Source organism: Notothenia rossii (genome assembly GCF_949606895.1).
Source record: "Notothenia rossii genome assembly, chromosome: 3".
NCBI classification, from domain to species: Eukaryota; Metazoa; Chordata; class Actinopteri; order Perciformes; family Nototheniidae; genus Notothenia; species Notothenia rossii.
Window position 1 is genome coordinate 68,301,273 of NC_136901.1, and position 19,648 is coordinate 68,320,920.

The 19,648-nt window shown below is 44.5% G+C and overlaps 1 protein-coding gene across 1 annotated transcript in view; it reads right to left on the minus strand.

Moving 5' to 3' along the window:
- The window catches only part of efnb1 (ephrin-B1), a 59,548-nt gene extending 40,232 nt beyond the window's left edge, over positions 1-19,316 (minus strand). The window contains exon 1 of the mRNA XM_079672796.1: positions 18,364-19,316. Within this exon, the coding sequence (XP_079528922.1) occupies positions 18,364-18,479 (116 nt within the window). The 5' untranslated portion in view covers positions 18,480-19,316. The remainder of the gene's footprint in view (positions 1-18,363) is intronic.
- Positions 19,317-19,648: the final 332 nt, after the last annotated feature.

Genomic DNA, 19,648 nt, shown 5'->3' on the forward strand with positions numbered 1-19,648 from the left:
GGCTGGCATGCAGAGCAAATCACATTCAGCGTGACTCATAACAGTTGCGAGTTTCCACACACACACACACACACACACACACACACACACACACACACACACACACACACACACACACACACACACACACACACACACACACACACACACACACACACACACACACACACACACACACACACACACACACACACACACACACACACACACACACACACACACACACACACACACACACACAGAGATGAGAGTGAGTGACTGACACACAGCCCTCATGTTCACGAAACAAGCTCAGTATGCTTGCCCTCGATCGATGTCACATGAGGGGCTAGCATCACACCATCGGTGGCCGTAATGAGCTAACAAGATGACGCCCAGATGGCCTTGCCACAAGGAGGAAAGAAGTGGACGTTGTTATCAGATAAACAGGCTGAGGATCACTGTTGAGGGAGAGGAGAGTGTCAGAAGTCATTAGGGAGGAGAAAGAGCATAATCTGTTTCTTCTTATGGCCTCTGTGGTTTCTGTGGATGACGAGCCCATCCCTCTCTAAGAGCAGGGGAGTTAAGCGAGCATGGGTGTATGCGGTCGTGATTGAACGTCATCCACGGTATCACTGACAGCGAGAAAAGGCCCAGACTGGTGCTCTCTGCTTCTCCACTTATTCATCCCCGGATCTCAGGGACTGAGCTCTTCCAGCTGGAGGGTTAGGGCGGGAGAGAAAAGAGACCAAGAGAAGAGATTTGGCCGGGTCAGTTTCAGCCTGAGTTTAGCCCTCATTCTGGGGTTTGCTCTGTGACCCAAACACACACAAACCTCTTCCCAATTTCCCTAGCTCCCTGGCCACGACACAACACACACATACACACACACAGCCAGCTGCCTCCCATCACTGAGGAGCAGCCACAGATGGGCTCTGCATGCTCCGTAAAGATCTCTCCACAGGCCCAGTCTACAGTCGCTGCCAAACCCGCCTGGCCTGAAACCCACTGTATGCGTGCTAGTGTGACTGTGTTTGCAGATTTACGTGTGCCCATACATGCCTGAGTAGGTGTGTGTGTATGTGTATGTGTATGTGTGTGTGTGTGTGTGTGTGTGTGTGTGTGTGTGTGTGTGTGTGTGTGTGTGTGTGTGTGTGTGTGTGTGTGTGTGTGTGTGTGTGTGTGTGTGTGTGTGTGTGTGTGTGTGTGTGGTGTGGTGTGGGGGCTGTAGACTGAGGAATCCCCCAGGACTAAGAGCTGCAGAGCACAAAGTCAAGAGCTGGACCGAGATGCGAGGTTGTAATCAGTGGCGAGCAGAGCAGGAGGGGAGAAAGCAGAAGAACCTCCCAGACGAACAATAGCATCTCTCACACTCACCCAATTGTGTTTCACTCCCACTCGGGGGGGAGATAGGAAAACTAGAGAGAAACGGAATCATAACCATTATCAAACCCACGCAGCTTGCACCGGGTTGTTACCCAGCAGCCATTTTCTGCTTCGTATCTCAAACCCCATCGATAAGCCCCCAAAAGAAAAAAAAAGCATTTCTCAGAAAAAACAGCCCTTTAATGTTGCTGCTCAATCAGCACTTCACATGTATTAATAAAAACAGAAGCACGCACAGCACACACAGCTCCGAATTATAAATTATTTAAATTCTGTTTGGCTTGCGTGGACCCAGTCATGGTTCAATTCAATTTTCAACAATTGCCCTCCTATCTCACCATGGTTAAGAAATTACTCTGGGGATGACAGTTTTAGACTGTATAATGAAGCAAAGAGAAAAGCCCATTGAGTATGAGAGTCAGGCTACGGCCTGTAGCTAAAGTTAGCTAATTTTTCAACCTTGTGCTACGAATGAGTCGGCTCTCAGACACAGGTTTTGAGGGGGTGTTATTCGCCCTGTTCAGCAGAATTTTGGCACCAGGGCATCTGGGAATCGAATCAGCGAGACTTCAGCGACAAGACATCTCTCAAACAAACCTGACACCCATTACTAATTAGTTTTTTCTACGTCAACATTTAGAGAAATATAGCCTACTTCTTGCTGTCATTTCTGTAGGATAAATATGAAGCAGCCGTTTAGCTTAGCTGCTTTAAGGCTAAAAAAACAAAGTGGAAGCAGCTCGAATGGCTCTGTCGGAAGGAAACCATATCTGACCTGCACCACCCAGTAGGCTAACATTGCTATGTGTCAGTTTTACACTTTGTTTTTTTAACAAATTAAACAAATGGGATACAACACGTGAATTAGTAAGCTTTATAAGTGCTGATAAGCAGACTTTGTTACCTTTGTACAGTGCAAGGCTGCATTTCCCCCCTAATTGAAACCTTTAAGCTATGCTAAAGTAAGCTAATGTAGCTTCAACTTTAGCATTCAGACTTGAGTGGCGTCTCATCTATCAAGAATCAAACATTGTAGTCTATTTTAAAAACTGTCAAACATTCTCTAATGCAATAGTAATATTATATTATATAAATCATTAAAATTATTCCCCTCTCTGCCAAACTGATTCCAGTTTAAATGTTACAGCAACATTTTAAGATCAAAGGGGAGCTGAATCGATACTTTATGAGAGTGTATGTTGTTAACAGGTGTTAATATGACACAGCTACAGAGAGTCTGGGATACTGGAAATAAACCTAAGGCTTCCTGGAAGAACAAAAGCGAGACATGGCACACAGAAAGCAAATCAATCAATCTCCGCCAGAGCACGTCTGGCTTTGACAGCACGGTTCTGAACCCAGTAGTAAAAGATAGCATGCAGCAAAGTTCAAAATACTTTCATTGTTCATCTGTCAGTGTGAGAGACAATTGCGACGGAGACGGAGGAAAAATACCGAGACAATATTTATCTTGCTTCCCCTTCCCTCCTGACTCACGCTTTTTTAAATGTATTCCTGCTATTGTCAGGAGTGCGGGGAGATGGCTGGGTGGAAGAGTCCGGTAGGTGATATGTGTCGGCTACAAGCACAGTGTAGTCGCTCACACATTTCCCCTGTCTCCAATCTCAAGCAACGGCAATAATTCAGTCACCAACAAACAGGACCAGGGATTTTTTTTGTGGCATTTCAATTGTTGTTGGATGGTTTGTGGTTTTCTTCTGCATTGTTCTTGAGACTGCTTCCCTGGGAAACTGGGAAAGTCAAACAGCTGACAAGATGTCACCTCATGAACTCTCTCCTTAGTTTCGCACACTCACAAACAGCCACGTCGGCGATAGGACACACACTCTCCCTTCTCAAGCATTCTCTTTTTTCTCGTTATACACACACATACAATTCTAAGGAACTCTCATCAACTGCTTGTCAAGCTCAACAGCACACAGCGCTGTCTAAACAGCCTGTGTAAGCCACAGCTTCTCACATGCAACTGACTGTTGCCTTTCAAGGCTGCTGACATTTGATCGTATCATCTCAGGCATGTGAGCCTCGCGATGGCTTCTGGCCTTCCCTCCGTTCACACAAGTCACGGTGAAAACTTGCAGTACATCTGAAGGATTTCCATCGGGTGTGAACACATTCCTCTTAACTTAGTTTCTCATTTAGCCTACAGCAGCGAGAGATTGAGAGAGCGTGTGTGGCTCAATAAAAAATCAACTTTAACAGTAACTTCCCTCTAGCGATACCTGTTCACTGTGCATGTCCGTACCTGGGCCTCACAAATGCCTGTTGCAACTGGTCATGCAGTGCTATAAGGGGGAGCGTGTTTGACCTGAGGAATTATCCTATGTTCCAACAGGGACATATGCATGCATGAGCACACACACACGCACATTCTCGCATGTACATTGTGCACACACACATTCTTTAAAAGCCAACAGTAGCGAAACAAGAGAAGATAGGCCTCTCTGTGTGCGGCTGACAGAGTGAATTATACGGTGAGCTAAAGCACTAACTTCCTGTCTCACACAACAGCGTTGGATGGCTTTCAGATGGATTCCGCCGAATCTTGTACAAACAGAGAGTCAATAATGGGGTAATAGCCGATCGTTGAGGAAGAACAATTCACAAGTGATTTGTGGCGAAAATGAGTGTTTAGGGCACTTTGCACCACAGTCTGTCACCCAACAATAACAAGGGAACACTGCCAATCGGTTCCATTTGCTTGACAGCGGATGCATATGTGGATATTCCTCAGTTCTGAATATGCAGCGCCATACATACCTCATCTCACGCAGGCGTCTGAGAGAAAGATGAAATTCCACTGATGAAAAGCGGATAATTCCTAGCACTAATGATTGAGGAAGCCATGAAATCAATGAGAAATGTGTGTTATGAGAAAACGTACAAGACATTTTAATCCTTCAGCACTTTCCCTCTGATATTTATGCCTGTCGCCCGCGCTTTCATTATCATAAAGCGTGTTTAATATTTATCAGCTGTGCGAGAGGACTGCCACACTACAGATGATTGAGTGCACTAGATTTAGTGGCTCTTTCTGTCTCGCCTTCTCTTTCTCCAGCTGTGCCCCGTACTTCAGGACCTACACGCACCACAGAGTCGACCAAGAGAGAGTGCAACAGGGAAGAGAAGAGAGGGAGAAGAGGGGGGGGGGGCACTATGCAAGCACTGAGGACATGGTGCCAACCAGAGAGGCCCACCGTGCCTCAGTCCCATCTCTCCAGCTGAGGGCTTTGATTCGCCTGATTGTCTCCAATATTGAGACACACAATAAACACAACACTTGGCCGCCATTTGCAATTCTAATCAGCCCCTCTCGACTGGCCTGGACAACCCAGCGACAGCCCTCTGGGATATCACTCATCTGACTGCAAAATAATGACACAATCATCGCCATGGCTACGTTTCTATACTGCATCCCATGAGCAGGAGCACAGAGAGAATATTAATACACGGGAGTGTTTGGAGGACTAAATGAATTAGCTCGGAGATTAGCTAGATACCAGGTTAATGAATGTGCCACGCAGGCAACTTCTCCCATAGAGCATTGTGGGAGTATTCACACCCCCTTCCCCCTAAAAATCACTAGCGGCAACAGTTCAGCTAGCAGGTCCACGCCTGCTTCTGCAGGGCGTGCTGCAACAGGATTTCAATAAACCATCTTCAACAGGGAAGTCTATGTAAACTTTGGATGATTGTTTTCTTGATAAGGTAGGAAGTTGCAAAATTCCACTATCTAGTTTTGACGTGCTAAAAAGTGACGAGTATCCACCAGCACGCGGGCTGTCATATCGTTATCTGCCACAGAATTCTGTTTACGTTGGACTAAGTGATGTTTTCCGGATGCTAACAATCCTAAATCAGGGTTATTTAAGATGTTTAAGATAAGCTAAGAGATAAAAGAGGCTTTTTATCTTTAACAATCTGTCTCAAAATCGTACATCTGTTTATGATAAAAGCCCATCTGTTGGCTGTTCCGGTGTTGTTTTCATTGACTTGACAACATGATGGTAATAGATGCTAGCAGATAAATGAGAGCAAAGTGACACGCAATCATCCACGTTTTAACGGCCTTGATGTATTTGCTTTAACAGTCACCCGGAAGATGAGAAAACTCACATTGATTTCAGAAAATAACAGGCACATTTTATGAAACTGGCTATTTGACTTGCAAATTCGCTCAGATGATTCGTAACGGCAACCGTGCGCGTGGCCCGTGTGAGAGCACGTCCGCGTCCAGAGTGTGTGTGTCGCCGCTTGCTGAGGCGTGTGAATGACAGCCTGTCAGTGAAAGAGATGTCATTATCTGGCTGACGTCTGTATGAGTTGTGACCGGGGCAGGGTCACATCAGTAGCGGGGAACTGACACTCTGCGGACAGGAAACATTACTTTCAGATTTCACTCTAGAGAGGAAACACTCTTGTAACAATCTGAAATGCCACTGTTCAACCTACTTTAAAGGTTATTGCAATATGCGCGACTCTAAAAGTGTTCGAGTGCAGGTCTCTCATGACAATAGCATGAGAGACACTTATCTGAAAACCTTCTTTTTTTTTTTACAAAAACAACATAGTGGGGATTTTTTTTGTCTTTGTTTAAAAGGCCTTGAAGAGAGGAGCTTGAGCAAACCTCTCCCCTCCCTGTCCTTAGCCTTTGACTCTTTCTGTGTTACAACAATACAGGGGTTTTAGTTCAGAGTCCTGCATTCGATCTGTTAGGGCACAGATAAGAGAAGCTGATGGATAGGTTTAATCAGCCAAGCCCAGGGATCAGGACTACGGGACAGATCAATCAAAGGCTGTGTGGTTTATAAAAGAAACTGCTTTTATCAGTGTCACAGGGGTCTCTGCCCAGACCTTTTTTTCTCACCGAGGGAAGCAACAACCATTACCCAAGAAGTATCTCACAAGTGTTGAAACTAATGCGACAGAAGAATAAATGTGGTTGGAAAAAAGCGCAGTAAAAGTGAAAAAACGCACATCTGTAATCACTACACAGGGACTATTAAACTCCTAAGTCAACTCTCCGTGAAAGGCGTAAAGCTAAAATGTCCCCGGTCTCTAACACAGTAAACACCTCCTGACATAAAACTCCAACTAAACCCCTCCTGAAACATAAAAAACTTGACTGAAACCAAATCTGCCTTCAAATAAAAGAGGGATGAAACAAGCAGACGAAAACAGCTCACAACCATCGACACCAAACAAACAACAGATCTCCATACAAGAAAGGAGCTAACTAGGACATGGTGTTTTTTAACACACAGCTGCCTTCTGAGTCTTAAAAGCAGCTTCTTATCAGAAGACTTGAGTGACGGGTCTATTCTCTGCGTACAATCTCGCCGCATGATTGTTAAAGACAGCTACACATGTCCCATCCAATCCAAGACAAATTAGTTGCTCTTTCTTTCCTCCCCCGAATGGGAGATCTTATCCAGGCGGACATGCTTAAGTTGTCAGTGGGGTTCTAAAAGCCATATTGAACAGCATATTGACTGATGCAATCGCGGAGACACACATCATTAGCCTCATTAACAGTGAATGTAAAAGGGGAGGACGGCCTAACTGGTGTAGCGGGAGTCTGTGTCTCCTCTGATAACACTCGCCTTTAACAAGCAGAGCGGAGGCAAGACGCGGGCTGTGGGTATTAAAAATGAAATGTGTGTGTGATATGCGTGCTAATAAATAGCTTGTTGGACATGATGCTATTCTCATTCACACAGTTTGCTCTGTGATAACCGGGGCGGATTGTGGCCTCGTAAAGACGCTCCATGTGTTGTTTTAGGAAGCCATTACAAACTGGGCCGTCTCCATTACAAGCGCTATCTGATCATTATTACGGCCATCTGTAAAGCACACTCAAACCTTAGCCTGCCAAACACAGCTGCACACACACACACACACTACCTAGCGCTGTGATATGTGTCCCAGTGTGTGTAGGGCATAACGTGACACAGCAGCGGCTGTTCCCTTGTCACATCGTGCCTTTCGGGTCAACGTAATTTTAGTCCAGCCTACTCACACTGTTCATGCATTACTTTCATGTCTTAGCTGAAAAAAAACGGCACCCCAACACCCGTTCAACGCAATCGCAATATTTCCAGCCAGAACTGCCTGCACCCTTCAAAGGCTCATCACAGGACGCAAATCTAATGCAGAGAGAAGGCCGGTTAAAGCCTCAGCCAGACATGGGGCTTTGAAGCGACTGCTCCAGCCCCTCCAATGGGAGCCAAATCATTTCCCTTCCCTCTACCGCTCCATTGTGTGAGAGGTGCACCAGGCGGCTCTACTTGGTGGCCGCAGGTGGGGCGCCTTCAAGGATCACGCCACGCCATTCCAGAGCAGGGCAACTCACAGGAAATGAGACTCTGACGGATACACAGGGGCTTCTGAGGGCGATACATATATTCATGCAGTCATGTATATTTTAAACACAAATTGGACTCAGCTAGCATAATGCACATGCATGGCTCCTTCTTTTTGGATTCTTGACATGCACGAGGTGCTACAATCATAAGTGTATAAATAAATCAGAAAATGCAGCAAACAGAGCTACTAAAAGCAGCAACACAGGCCCGGGCCCGGCATGCAGGAAAAGGGCTCGCCAAGGTTCGTCTGCAAAGGGAAAAGCTTTCATCTGGGAGACAGAAGAGGAGAAGAGAGGAGTGATGTGGCGGAGGTTCGGGGCTGTCATGTTTCTCAGTGGGGGGGACTTGAGAGACAGATGAGAATAGCTAAAAGTAGTCAAAGTTTTTCAGTGCAGGGGGAAAATAGAAGATGAGACAGCAGTGTGGGGAGAGAGCGCCACACATTTAGATTAGCAAGCTAAAATCACAGTGTGAAATATTATATTACCCAGCCCTAAGAGGAAAAACTATCACGGGTGCTCATTAAACCGAGTCAACCCAACGCCTTCGGTCTTATTCTCTTCATAGTTCATAAAGCAGGCGGGGAGAGGTTTAAGATATTGTGTTTGCTTTAGCAGACCTTCGCTCCTATTTCCAATATCGGAGAGATGAGAGGCTTCCACGGCCAACCACATCATGGGGGAGAATAAACACACATGTTATGGGAAACATGTGTGTGGGAGATGAAACGGCCTCCCTCATATGAGTGAGATGAAATATAGACCTGTGTCCTGCTGTGCTCCAATCAGGGCTGCGCTCCACTCGGCGTGGAGGGGAAACGGCAGACCCCCGACAGTCTCTCTCACTCAACACACACAAACACACAAACACACACGCTGCCAATATGGTCATTCTGGAGCGGATTCATGTGGAGGCCAGAGTCTGACAGTGACATCTCCATTCATTCTTGAATTCTTTTCCTCTTCCCAACATGCATGGACACGCACACACTAACACTCACGCACACTCGCAGAGAGCCAGAGGCCATGGGAGGAGGAGCAGCGCCGGGGCATAAAAAAGCCTTTCTCCCTGCCGTGGGTCTCTGCGGGGTTTAGCATGGCATTATGGAAAGATTAGACTTTAGAGTGCTCTGCTATGTGATGTCATTGTTGGTTTTGCGTAGTCTGGATGGCTTGTGGAACTCGGACCTGATGGCAGGCACATTTTTCTACCAAAGAGAAATGCTGGGTTGTGATTGATTGCAGGTTCCTATTGTCTCTGTCTGGTATGGCTCTATTGGAAGAAGAATTAGTCGGACAAAAAGTCATGGAAACTGCTCCACATCTGACTCCATCAATCAAGTCAGCAATCAAAATAATTCAATTAAGAGACTTAAATCCCGCTGGCTTACGAGTCCCTGCTCCAATAGCCCAGAGACAAACTCAATTTACTGACAATCCATACATGATAGCATTAACTCCACTTTAAGGCTCAAATCTTTTTCCATTACTTACATTTTCTAAATATCAGGGGAAATGCGAAGGAAATAGTCGGGTTTGACTGTTTACTCAGGAAGAGGGCTATTCGAAATAAATTGAATAAACGAGAGCAACTTAAATACAGACAGGCTGGCCAGACTTCTAAACTAATTTGCAATTTGTTTAGAAGCACTCATTGGCCAAACACTGAAACTTTAGAAAAGTTTTCCTTTTTAAAGAAGTGGTAAATAGCTCTACATCAGAAATGCAGGATTGTGGAAAGACGGGGAGAGGGAGGTTGCTGAATATGTGTGTAATTGTCTTTTTCCTCCCGTTTCCGAGGTGTGAAAGGGAATGCAGGGTTGCACTGGGGTGTCCCAGGGAGAGGCGATTGAAGCGTCAGTCACAGCTGCCACACAGAGCCCCGGCGCGCAGCAAATCCCAGGACCGGCCCTCGTGGGCGGAGGGGCCGGGGCCGGGGCCGGGCCGGGCCTGGGAGCAGCGGGAGTCCCACAGGCCTTTTCTTCAGACTCCTCTCACCAGCACAAGGGGGACCGAGATCACGCTGGGAGTTAGCTTAGAAAAGGCTGAGCCAAGACTTGGCAGAATGGGTTAACGGAGGCATGCACACACACACAAATGCTTTTTAGGGCAGTCTGTCTTGTCTGTGGGCATGGTGGGAAAAACATGAAGCAGGGGGAAAAAGAGATAAATCAAACTTCCAGTTACATCTGAAAAGTTTAGGACACACATCTTCAGACACACACACATGGTGTAATAAAGGGGCTTCTCAAACAAGATTACGGGAGAAATGAGTGGTTTTTGCTTGAGGCCTGGGGAGCCTAATAGTGGTAAAGTCCCGAGGATTATAGACTGTGCCATTTCCACGCTCGCCCTAATAGTCTCCATGTCCTGCCCCTGTATGCCATAGATGGATTATGATGCTTTGTAATTAAGGTGGGGGGAGGGGGGATGTTACAGACCGCCCATCTGCCACACTGACACACTTACAGGGGGGTTTCTCTGGGGAAATGGGGAACGCTACCACCACTATTCCATTACTTTATCATTTTATCATTCCATTATCCTACCACTCCATTCAATTACACTGCCACTCCATTAGTGTTCTCATAACAGTGAACAAAGCGATCCGTGATGATCATTGATGATATGTTCAGAGCTGCATGGGTACGGTCATGCCTCATCCAGACTTCACTTGTAAAATATTATGGGTTAGAAAGTAAAGCTCACTTTAGTTCCACTAAGAAGCCGCTGGTAAGTCGTTCCCATTAGAAAATAAATGTATATTTTTTTAGTTTTTTATTGAGTCAAATACAATTATTTTCGGGACAGAACAAAAATATTTTTTGTAGAATGTAAAAGTCCATACTTGACACTGAAAAGTTTGACAAAAGATGTCCACTAGCTTGTCTTTTCAGGTCTTTCTACCCCATGAAATCAGCAGATACAAAATGCTTAATGAAAAGCAAAAAATACGGCTAAAATAACTATTAGAGTTTTTTAAATGGACCTCGAGTAAGGATTTAAGTTGATGTATTTTTATTTCATTTTTTTTTTAAATATATACATTTGTAGATGTGGTTGAAAGATAAAGAGAAGCACTAACACTGGAACACTTGGTAAGTTGACCTTGAGTTAGTAAATCTTTTTATTTTGGGGTCTACAATACTTTTCTTAACTTTGTACCTTTTTGTCTAATCTCTTTTTTTGGAGATGAATAAAAATCCGGAATATATATTTAGTTTATTTCTTGTAGAGCTATTAAGTTGTCTTTGAGTTAGGATAAGTTGGTCCAAAATATGTTTTGTAATGTTGTGATGCTGTTGAAAGCTTTAGAAAAAAATATTAAAACTACTAGTTAAACCAATTCATGTACTTTTAGTTAACGTTATTTTTTGTCTAATATAAATTCTGCTAATTTTGTTGAAAACTCATGAGTGAATTGCTACTAACATAGTAAGTAGACCTCAAGCTTAAGATTTTTTATATTTCTTTTATTTGTAGGGGAAAGCGATTTAAGGCTCCTTAAACATTTCCTAAAACTTATAACAAAGCAATTAAGAATCCTGAGTAATTTATGTTAAGCACTAAGGCATTTTAACAGCCTATACTTCCCCTCAAACCATGACAATTTAACTTAATAATAAACATGCATTCCTAGTCCTATCACACTACTTTGGTTGTTGGGATCCCTCACCCCCTTCCCTTAAGTCCTGGCACACTAACTAAATTCAATCCTCCCTCACAAAAGTCTTTGGAGTTCCACAAACTGGGGGAACAGATCCCTCGCTGCCTGTATGCCGGTGTCAACTCATGACGTCTTAAAGAAGGTGTAGTGCAGCTGGCTGTTAAGTTTGCCTGCCCGCTGTTTGGGCCTGGGTCTGATGAGCTCTGCCTCCACGGCACAGAGGGGTTCTCTGAGAAAGAGTTAAGTCTATGAGGTCAGTCCAGAGGAGGAGGTTACGAGTTCCCGAGTCGGAGCCGCGGGGGTAATGGTTTTAGAGATGGCTGTCACACAGATCCGTTCCACTGTCCAACACCGCCGCTGATCTCCACCAATCCAAGTCTGCTTGCTTTTCAATCTCTCAACTTTCTCTCCCCGTCTCCCTTTCTTCTTTTTCTCCCTCTCTTTCCCCCTCGCACTGACACATGGAAGCAATCTGGGAGCTCTACGCTGGACTGAAAGGATGTGCGGTTGAGCCCAGGGCTGCATTTCAACGCTCTACATTAGCTTCCTTTCCTCTCCTGTTTAATCCCCTTATTTTCAACTGCTCTTATGTAAAAGAACTAAGATGGCAAACAAAAGGCAGACTTTTCCCCACTTTTGCTCAACTTTTCTCTTCCCCCCACCCCCCCTCCACTTCCTGTAACTCTACATTTGTTGCTCCATTCAGCCGAGGAGCAGGCGAGAATGAAATGCAAAGGGAGGCTTTCCAGCGCCTGTGCCTCTGCTTGGCAAAGCTGGAGCTGATGGGAACTTCCTGGTTGCTGCCAGCCAGGCCTGCAGCTAATGAAGCCGGCTCGCTAACAGCCTGTGAGGCAGCCTCTGTTCAGCCACTCCACACTCGTCCACCGCTCGGCCCTCAACACTTTCACAGGGGGCACACTGGCACGCTTCTAACACTTCCTTAATGCTCCTCTGTGGCCGGACAAAGAACAATGGCACACCGACACGCACTCTCAAGCACTCATTCACTTCCATGAGCTTATACTTGTCCCTTTCATAGTGTCCCTTAATTGTAGCATGAACACAAAAGTCGAGTCACAACAAACACAACTTTTATTAAACTCATAATGACTTGCTATATAATTTGCATTTGCAATTTGCTGAATAATTGGACTTGAAATTACCCCAACAGTTAAAGACTGCATAATCTGAGACTTTGTGTTTGTTTTGGCCCACTTCAATTACACTAAACAATTATGCTGAGTAGCACAAAGTTTCAACAAGTTTGTGAAACTTTTCTGTGAGTCATCACAGCTGACAACCTAAGCCCATTTCTGTCTCGACTGTGAGGGTCTAGCCAACTGTGGTTCTAAAGATTAAGGTACATTTAAGATGATGTCTGATCAACCTGTTTACATCATTGATTTATTTGTCTGTTACTTTATGGATTAAATGATTGGTACTTTAGTCTCGACCAGGGGTCTCCAACCTTTTTTAGGATGAGAGCTACTTTCAAAAAATAAAACAAGTCGTGAGCTACTTTTACTCCTCTTTTTTTTTGTTTTTTGCAGTGTATATATTTAGCACATTTTAACGTTATTATATGCTGACCTTTAACCTTTGTGTGCTGTTTGGGTCTGTGGGACCCGTTTTCAGTGTTTACTAAAAGAACATGTATTCAGTTTAATTATTTTAACCTGCTTTATTTGGAGGTGGACCTCACCTCCTCTAGGGGGGTTTTGTAAATCTTGAAGTGAAATGCATCAATCTGGTGCACTTTGAGCACAACATGAATTTATGGATACAGCTCTCAACACTCATATGAAAGGGAGTTGTATACTTTTCAATAATCCAAACATCTTTAGAATATGATCACAACCAATAACTAATCATTTAAACTTGTTTATTCTTATCTTATGTTACCTAGTTAGCATTCTTTCTTTTTATTTATCCATATTTCACTAATCACTCCCCGTTTAAACTGTTGCAAGAACGTGATTGGTCGATATTCATTGTGGGGGAGGAGGGGTGTTAGATAGATATAGAGTTGTAGTAAGTAGATAGAGTTCACTATGATTGAGGTTTCGTTTATGTATATTGTAGATTCTTTTAATTACATTTCCTATTTTTTTGTGTGTATTTTTTATATTTTGGATTTGCTTGGCGAGCTACTTATTGAGGGCTTGCGAGCTACCGGTAGCTCGCGGTCGACGTGTTGGAGTCCCCTGGTCTAGACAATCACATGACAATCTCATGGTGACAACCACATTTTCATTTAAAAGCATATCAAATAGAAAAGTGGAGAATTCTGTCATTATGTAAGTGATATGCAGTGAATATATGTTTCTCTCTTTGTATTACACTTTCTGGCTGTAGTTGTATAAACAGTGTTGTTGCACCAAGGTGATGAGGTACATCTTGGTCTGTCAGGTTTTTTAATCCCCTGGATAAACCTGAAAAACCATCGTGTGTGGTTGGATTAGCATAAGTGGTTTCGCTGTACAACTGAGTTTCTAGACATAATAATAAATCACAGTATATTGATTATGTGATGCAGTAATAAAAACATTTTATCGATACCGCCTCCCACTGATTGACTGTCAGAGCTGATTGTTTTTGATCGAATAACTCGTAAACCGACTCATCTTGTCTGCTCTTTCTCCAACTGACTCATTGCATCAGCTGTTGTTACAGTTGTGAATCAGTCCCTATAGTATGTCTTGAGAGAAAACCAACTGGGACTCATGAGCACCAGTTGGGATCTCTAAAAAAAAAAAACCTAAAAATGAGTTACAAAGGCTTTGAAAGCCGGGGAACAAAACCAGGTTTCACGTGCACGCCTGGTCGAATATAAAGAAATAAACGCATCGATAACACTATTAAAAAAAAGCTGAATGATCAGTTTTCGATGATGTGGAAGCCAAACCACCAGTGGATAAAGTGAGTCCATGTGGAGTGAAACCATGATGGAAAAACAGTTTTTTTAATTGTTTTCCTGAAATAACCTAAATAGCAGAAACCCCTTTTCTGTACCCAGGTGCCTCCCGAAAAGATAACCCAAACGAAGAATCCGTGGTTCCACACCGCTGAAACAACAGACATGTAGACACAGAAGTGTATGCACGTAAAAGCAAACGCAGCTGTCCTCAGAGTGAGACACAGGGAGCCTTCACTGCACCACGGGCCAGTTGCTTTCCAGAAGTATTTCTCATTGGTCAGCCCTCTCTCTTTCTCTCTGAGTGGGGCTCAGGCTCTGAGTCCTCTCTGTGTGTAATGAGATCTTTATCAGAGGGAAACACGATCAGAGTCTAAAGGGGGAGAGAGGGGGGCGACTCTGGGAAGCAGGGAGAGAGAAGGTGTATCGCAAGGGGTAAAGGGGGCATGCGGGGAAGAAACAAAAGCAGGCCTCTGACCCTCTCGGCAGTGACCCATACTGAAGAACCAAAATCCTGTTTCGGCTCTAGTCCCTAAGTTTCATCCCACTCCTGTTCGACAGGTTGTGGCAGTTTGAATTTGTTGTTTTAGCAACTCCTGCTGAAATCCTCATTATATTTCAATGTCAGCTCAGTGGAGCATTTCCCAAACACCACGTTGAGGGAGTCAATGGTTTCCCCGTGTACGAGAATGAGCCCTTAAAAAATGTGCTTTGATAACATCTTGTTCTAAAAACAAAGATGTGGCAGACCTGTTTTTTTCCTAATTACCTCACAGGAAAAACTACTTTTTTCCCCCCTCCCAATTATCTTATCGGAAACAGCTAATTACGAAAACTAAACTTTAATGAGGCCTTCTGTGTACCTATTCTACTAACAGCAGGCAAATAAAATAGTTTTGGAGAAATTGATTTAACATCTTGCCACCTCGTGTTTTTCAAAGTTGTTCTCCGTGTTGTGAAAATGTTCTCATTTGGGGGTAAAATAAATATGTTTTCTTAATATCACGGTGGTAATCAAATCCAGTTTAATCATCGTCAAACTCCCTGAGCCTTTAAACCGTGCGAGCACATTATAAACCGAAAGCAGCCGACTGTTAAACTGCGAGCTGGGGTCAGCGGACAGCAAAATAAGACGAGTAAGTAAAGGCCTGCAGCAACAGAGGCTTTAGCTGACTTTTATCCTCACTTTCCCTGTTTTGCTATTTTGTGGGCTTCAAACTCAACACGGGCTAAAATGAAAAAACGGTTTCAAAAAGCCTCGCCGCAAAGTGAGGAGTTCAAAACCAGTGCAGCAGACTCCTGGCCGGCCCGTTGCTGTTTCCTCTCGGTATCTTTTCAGATGTGGGCAAAGTGTGTGTGTTTTTTTTACGCCAGTCTTCCATCATCATTTTGTTTATCTATTGAGCTGCTTGCAAACAGGCGGTGGTAGCTACAGGTCATGAGGTAAATATTAGCTAAGGAGGGTTAGAGGACGGGCAGGAACCACTCATAGCAACCTTGTTGGATTATCATTAAATTGGCATCACTGCAGAATTCCTCAGCACACTGTGAACGTTACTGTGTGTGTGTAGTATGCTGGTACATTGCTAGCTTCAGCCAAACCAATGGGACGTGATCAGTCATAACAAAGTGACATTTTCGGGGCGTAATCCCACTCAGCTAAATGAGAACTAATCCGATTTGCTCTGATCAAATGTTAGGCGCTTTTTTTTTTTACGGACCGAGGACGTTGACACATCCAGCCTTCTTCTGCTCGGCTGCTTCTCCACCCTCACCCCCTTCCTGCATAATCCCTCTTGCCATTTTTACTCATCCGGCTTCAAATTAAATATCAAAAAGGTCTGGTACATCCTGCAGCAAAACTCAAACTCAGGCATGTTTCTTCTTCTTCTTCGTTTCCTTGCAGATGGCGCTACAGTGATGATGTATGTTGCCTGTTCTGGCACGCTGGGAGGAAATCAATTAAGCAAACCCCAGTTATTGATAATGCAGGCACGGGAGTGATAGCATCCTCACATGGAAATCCATAACAGCAGGAAGGCTCCAAGGGACCCGCATATAAGTCTGCACTCACATATAAAGACAAACACACACACACCGTGGCCCAAAACCTGCTGGGTTCCTATACTTTGTCTCATAACTCATGGCCTGTGTGGAGGCACTGGTATTGTTATATATGGTGTGTGTATGTGGCACAGTGTGCAGGAGAGGGCCAGATTAATTTATTAGCTGAGGCAGCAGAGCTCCCCAAAGTGAGAACAGGAAGTAAGACGTCGTAAATCTAGATAAGTCACGAGATAGTGTACTGTACATTTCTATACACCCTGGGTTATTACTATGGAGTAATATAGGTCGAGACAGAGGGGTGGTGTTTAAAACAACAAACAGTGAAGACAGATGCTGATTGCTGTATGACTATTCCCTTTTTTATTGCCTATCAGACGCCTCTGCTGACAGATACATTTCAGAAGAAAAAATGGTTTGTCTTTTGTTATTGCGAAAGCCTGCACACAGCAAGATAATTGTCTTTTGTTTTCTAAGCGCAGAGCAGCAGGATAATTAGGTTGAGGGAACACTTTGCAGAGTGCATTATTGTTCCACTGCAAACTTTATGAAATATTAGGCCTGGCGTGGGTTTTTTATTTATTTTTTGTGAGGAACAGATGGAGTAATGATCTTCCAAAAAAAACGGAGTGGTAACCTTCTAAGCCATTCCCTGCAGGTGACATCATCAATCAATAAATGTCTCCCCAATTTATTTTCATCCCTCCAGCCATGCCTGACACAAAATGTGGGTTTTGGTCCATGTGGAATAAGTGTGTGTCATATCTCTCTCTGATGAAGCTCATTGTTCCACTACATCTGCAGCCATACTCAAATAAAAGCTGATGGGCCGTAGTCTTGCCATTAGGATCAGGCCACACACACATACACACACTCCACTGAACCTGGCAGCAATATTCATACCCACTGACTGCACAACTAGCTCCTATGACATCTGACATTTGGGGGATACATCATGGATTCACTTGAATGGGTAAATTCTAGTTATAAGCTGGTCGAGCTACTCTCCATTTCCCCTTGGTGCAGCGAGCTCAAATGAAGGTCAGCTCCCCGGCTCCTCATACAGAAAAACAGGGGAGGTTTTATTTCTCCCCTTCCTTTTTTTAAGTTTATTTTCCCCTTATGTATGCTTTCCAACATCATGCAAATGTGGGAGTCAAGTCTAAGTGGGTGATAATTGTTACCAGAGTGTATTTTATTATCAGCAGTCTGGGCTCACTCTGCTTGTTTTGATGGGAATAATATGAATCTGGCTTCAGCTGCTTTGCTTTTGAGAAAGTTGCCCTTGATTTTTTTTAAGTGTGGAGAAATTAGGCTGGATCAAAGCCAAGACAGTTTAGGACAATTACATTCCTTTCAAGCATTTCTTCCTCTGATATCTGAAACCATTATCACACATTTTTGTGGGAATTTGAAAACTTTTGGAGGGCCTCACAAGAAGGAACCCATGGTCAAGAAAACTGGACTACACTTTGACACACGTGGCATTCTTTCCTTGACTTTTTGTATTATTCAAGTATTATCCACTTAGGTGATTATATAAATAACGAAAAATTGCAGGGCATAAGTGGACAAACTCTCACCACACTGAGAGTCAGAACTCAAGTATGCAAGCAGACTTTTCCTTCCGTTTGTTAATAAACACCAGCATGTAATATTGCCATAAATTACTAAAATTAACCATGTATCATTGTGTTTTAAGTGAGGCCTACTGTACACTGTATAAGCCTGCACCTTGTGCGTTTTTTTGGTGTTGGGAAATCCCCCACTGAGAAATAAATCAGCAGAAAACCGAGCGGCGCAGGAATGACAATTACAGGAAAAAAATTGCATTGTGTTCGTTTTTTCATAATTGCAAGAGAACATTTAACAGCTTTCACACAATTGCAACTTTTCACAGTTAGTCCTCCATTACGCGCACACCCAGACACTTTGGCATGTTTGGACAAAATGAAACAGGAGACTTACCTGGAATTCTGCGAGCTCCAAATGATAGTCTCCATCGATTTGGCTGAAGGTAGCGCCGACCTGCACATTAAAATAAAGATCCAGAGGTAATACTTCCAACACCCGGGTCCCGCCATTCTGATCTGAGTACAGCGAAAAGACAGTGAGCCGATAACCCGGAGCGTCGGACGGAACGCGTTATCTGCGGGGAGGTGAGCTACGATCAGTCGGGAGCATGTGTGGTCGATATCAGATACATGTCCTTCTGTCAGACCTTTTTGTTAAAACCTGCTCCAGATCTGATGTCCTTGACTGAACTATCCGCCGGTTCTTGGTCGGATCTAGGAGGGAAGAAGCAGTGTCCTGCTTGACCTGTGGCTGAGAAAAAAAGAGTCAACCTTCTTGGAGAGATCTGACGTGCAGTGCAGTTTTTTTTTTTAGAGGGACACAATTGGGGGCGATGCGGCTGCCGAGGAAGCGTCTTTGTCAAAGCTCCCCTGAATGTCCCTGTACCTGTCGCTGGATATAGCCTACAGATGGCCACATTCATCCATCAATCACAACTCCACAGCACGCTGGGAATCCCGAGGTCCACTTCATTCCAGTGTTGTCTTTCACTCCTCCGCCTCCTGCTGCCCTTTGCTATTCTTCTCCAAAAGGAATTGAGTTTCTATTGTAAATATTCCTCGCGGCTCTCAGCGGCGTTCCCGTGTTGCGCTCCCAGCAGGGTCGCCTCTTCTAGTCCGACTGGGACATGCTGCGCGGCCGGTGCGTGAATAAAAACTGTACGTCTCCCGGGTTGTCTGCGTACACAAAAAGTGCCGAGGGATTGCAGACCTGCTCACCGGACAAGCTCCGTGGCTGTAAATCCGCTCGGCAACAATTCCATGCCGGTGTATTGCTTTTTTTAACCGTGTAAAACACTGTGCACTCCGCTAAGTGCAGCAGCTCGAGCTCAACTGTAACCCGAGCCGGAGAGCCGCGCGGAGGGAACAGCCCACTGAGCGAGCCGCAGCCAATCAGAGCGCTCTGTCCGAACTAGGAAGCGAAGGCATTTATGGGGACGTGGAGGAGGAGGGGGGGGAGAAGGGAGGGGAGTCTGTTATTGGGTTGACCCCCACTTCTCAACCCCCCTCACCACCACCTCAGCCCGGGCCATCAACCCAAATTGAAATGGACTTTGGAGTTATTCGTCATACTGAAGGCTTTGGTAGGCGTGATACGCTGTGGGTTAAAGTGTCAGCAGGAGAACAAAAACTTTGGCCCCTTTAAAACCGGGACCTGCTTGTCCCCGGGGATCAGGGAT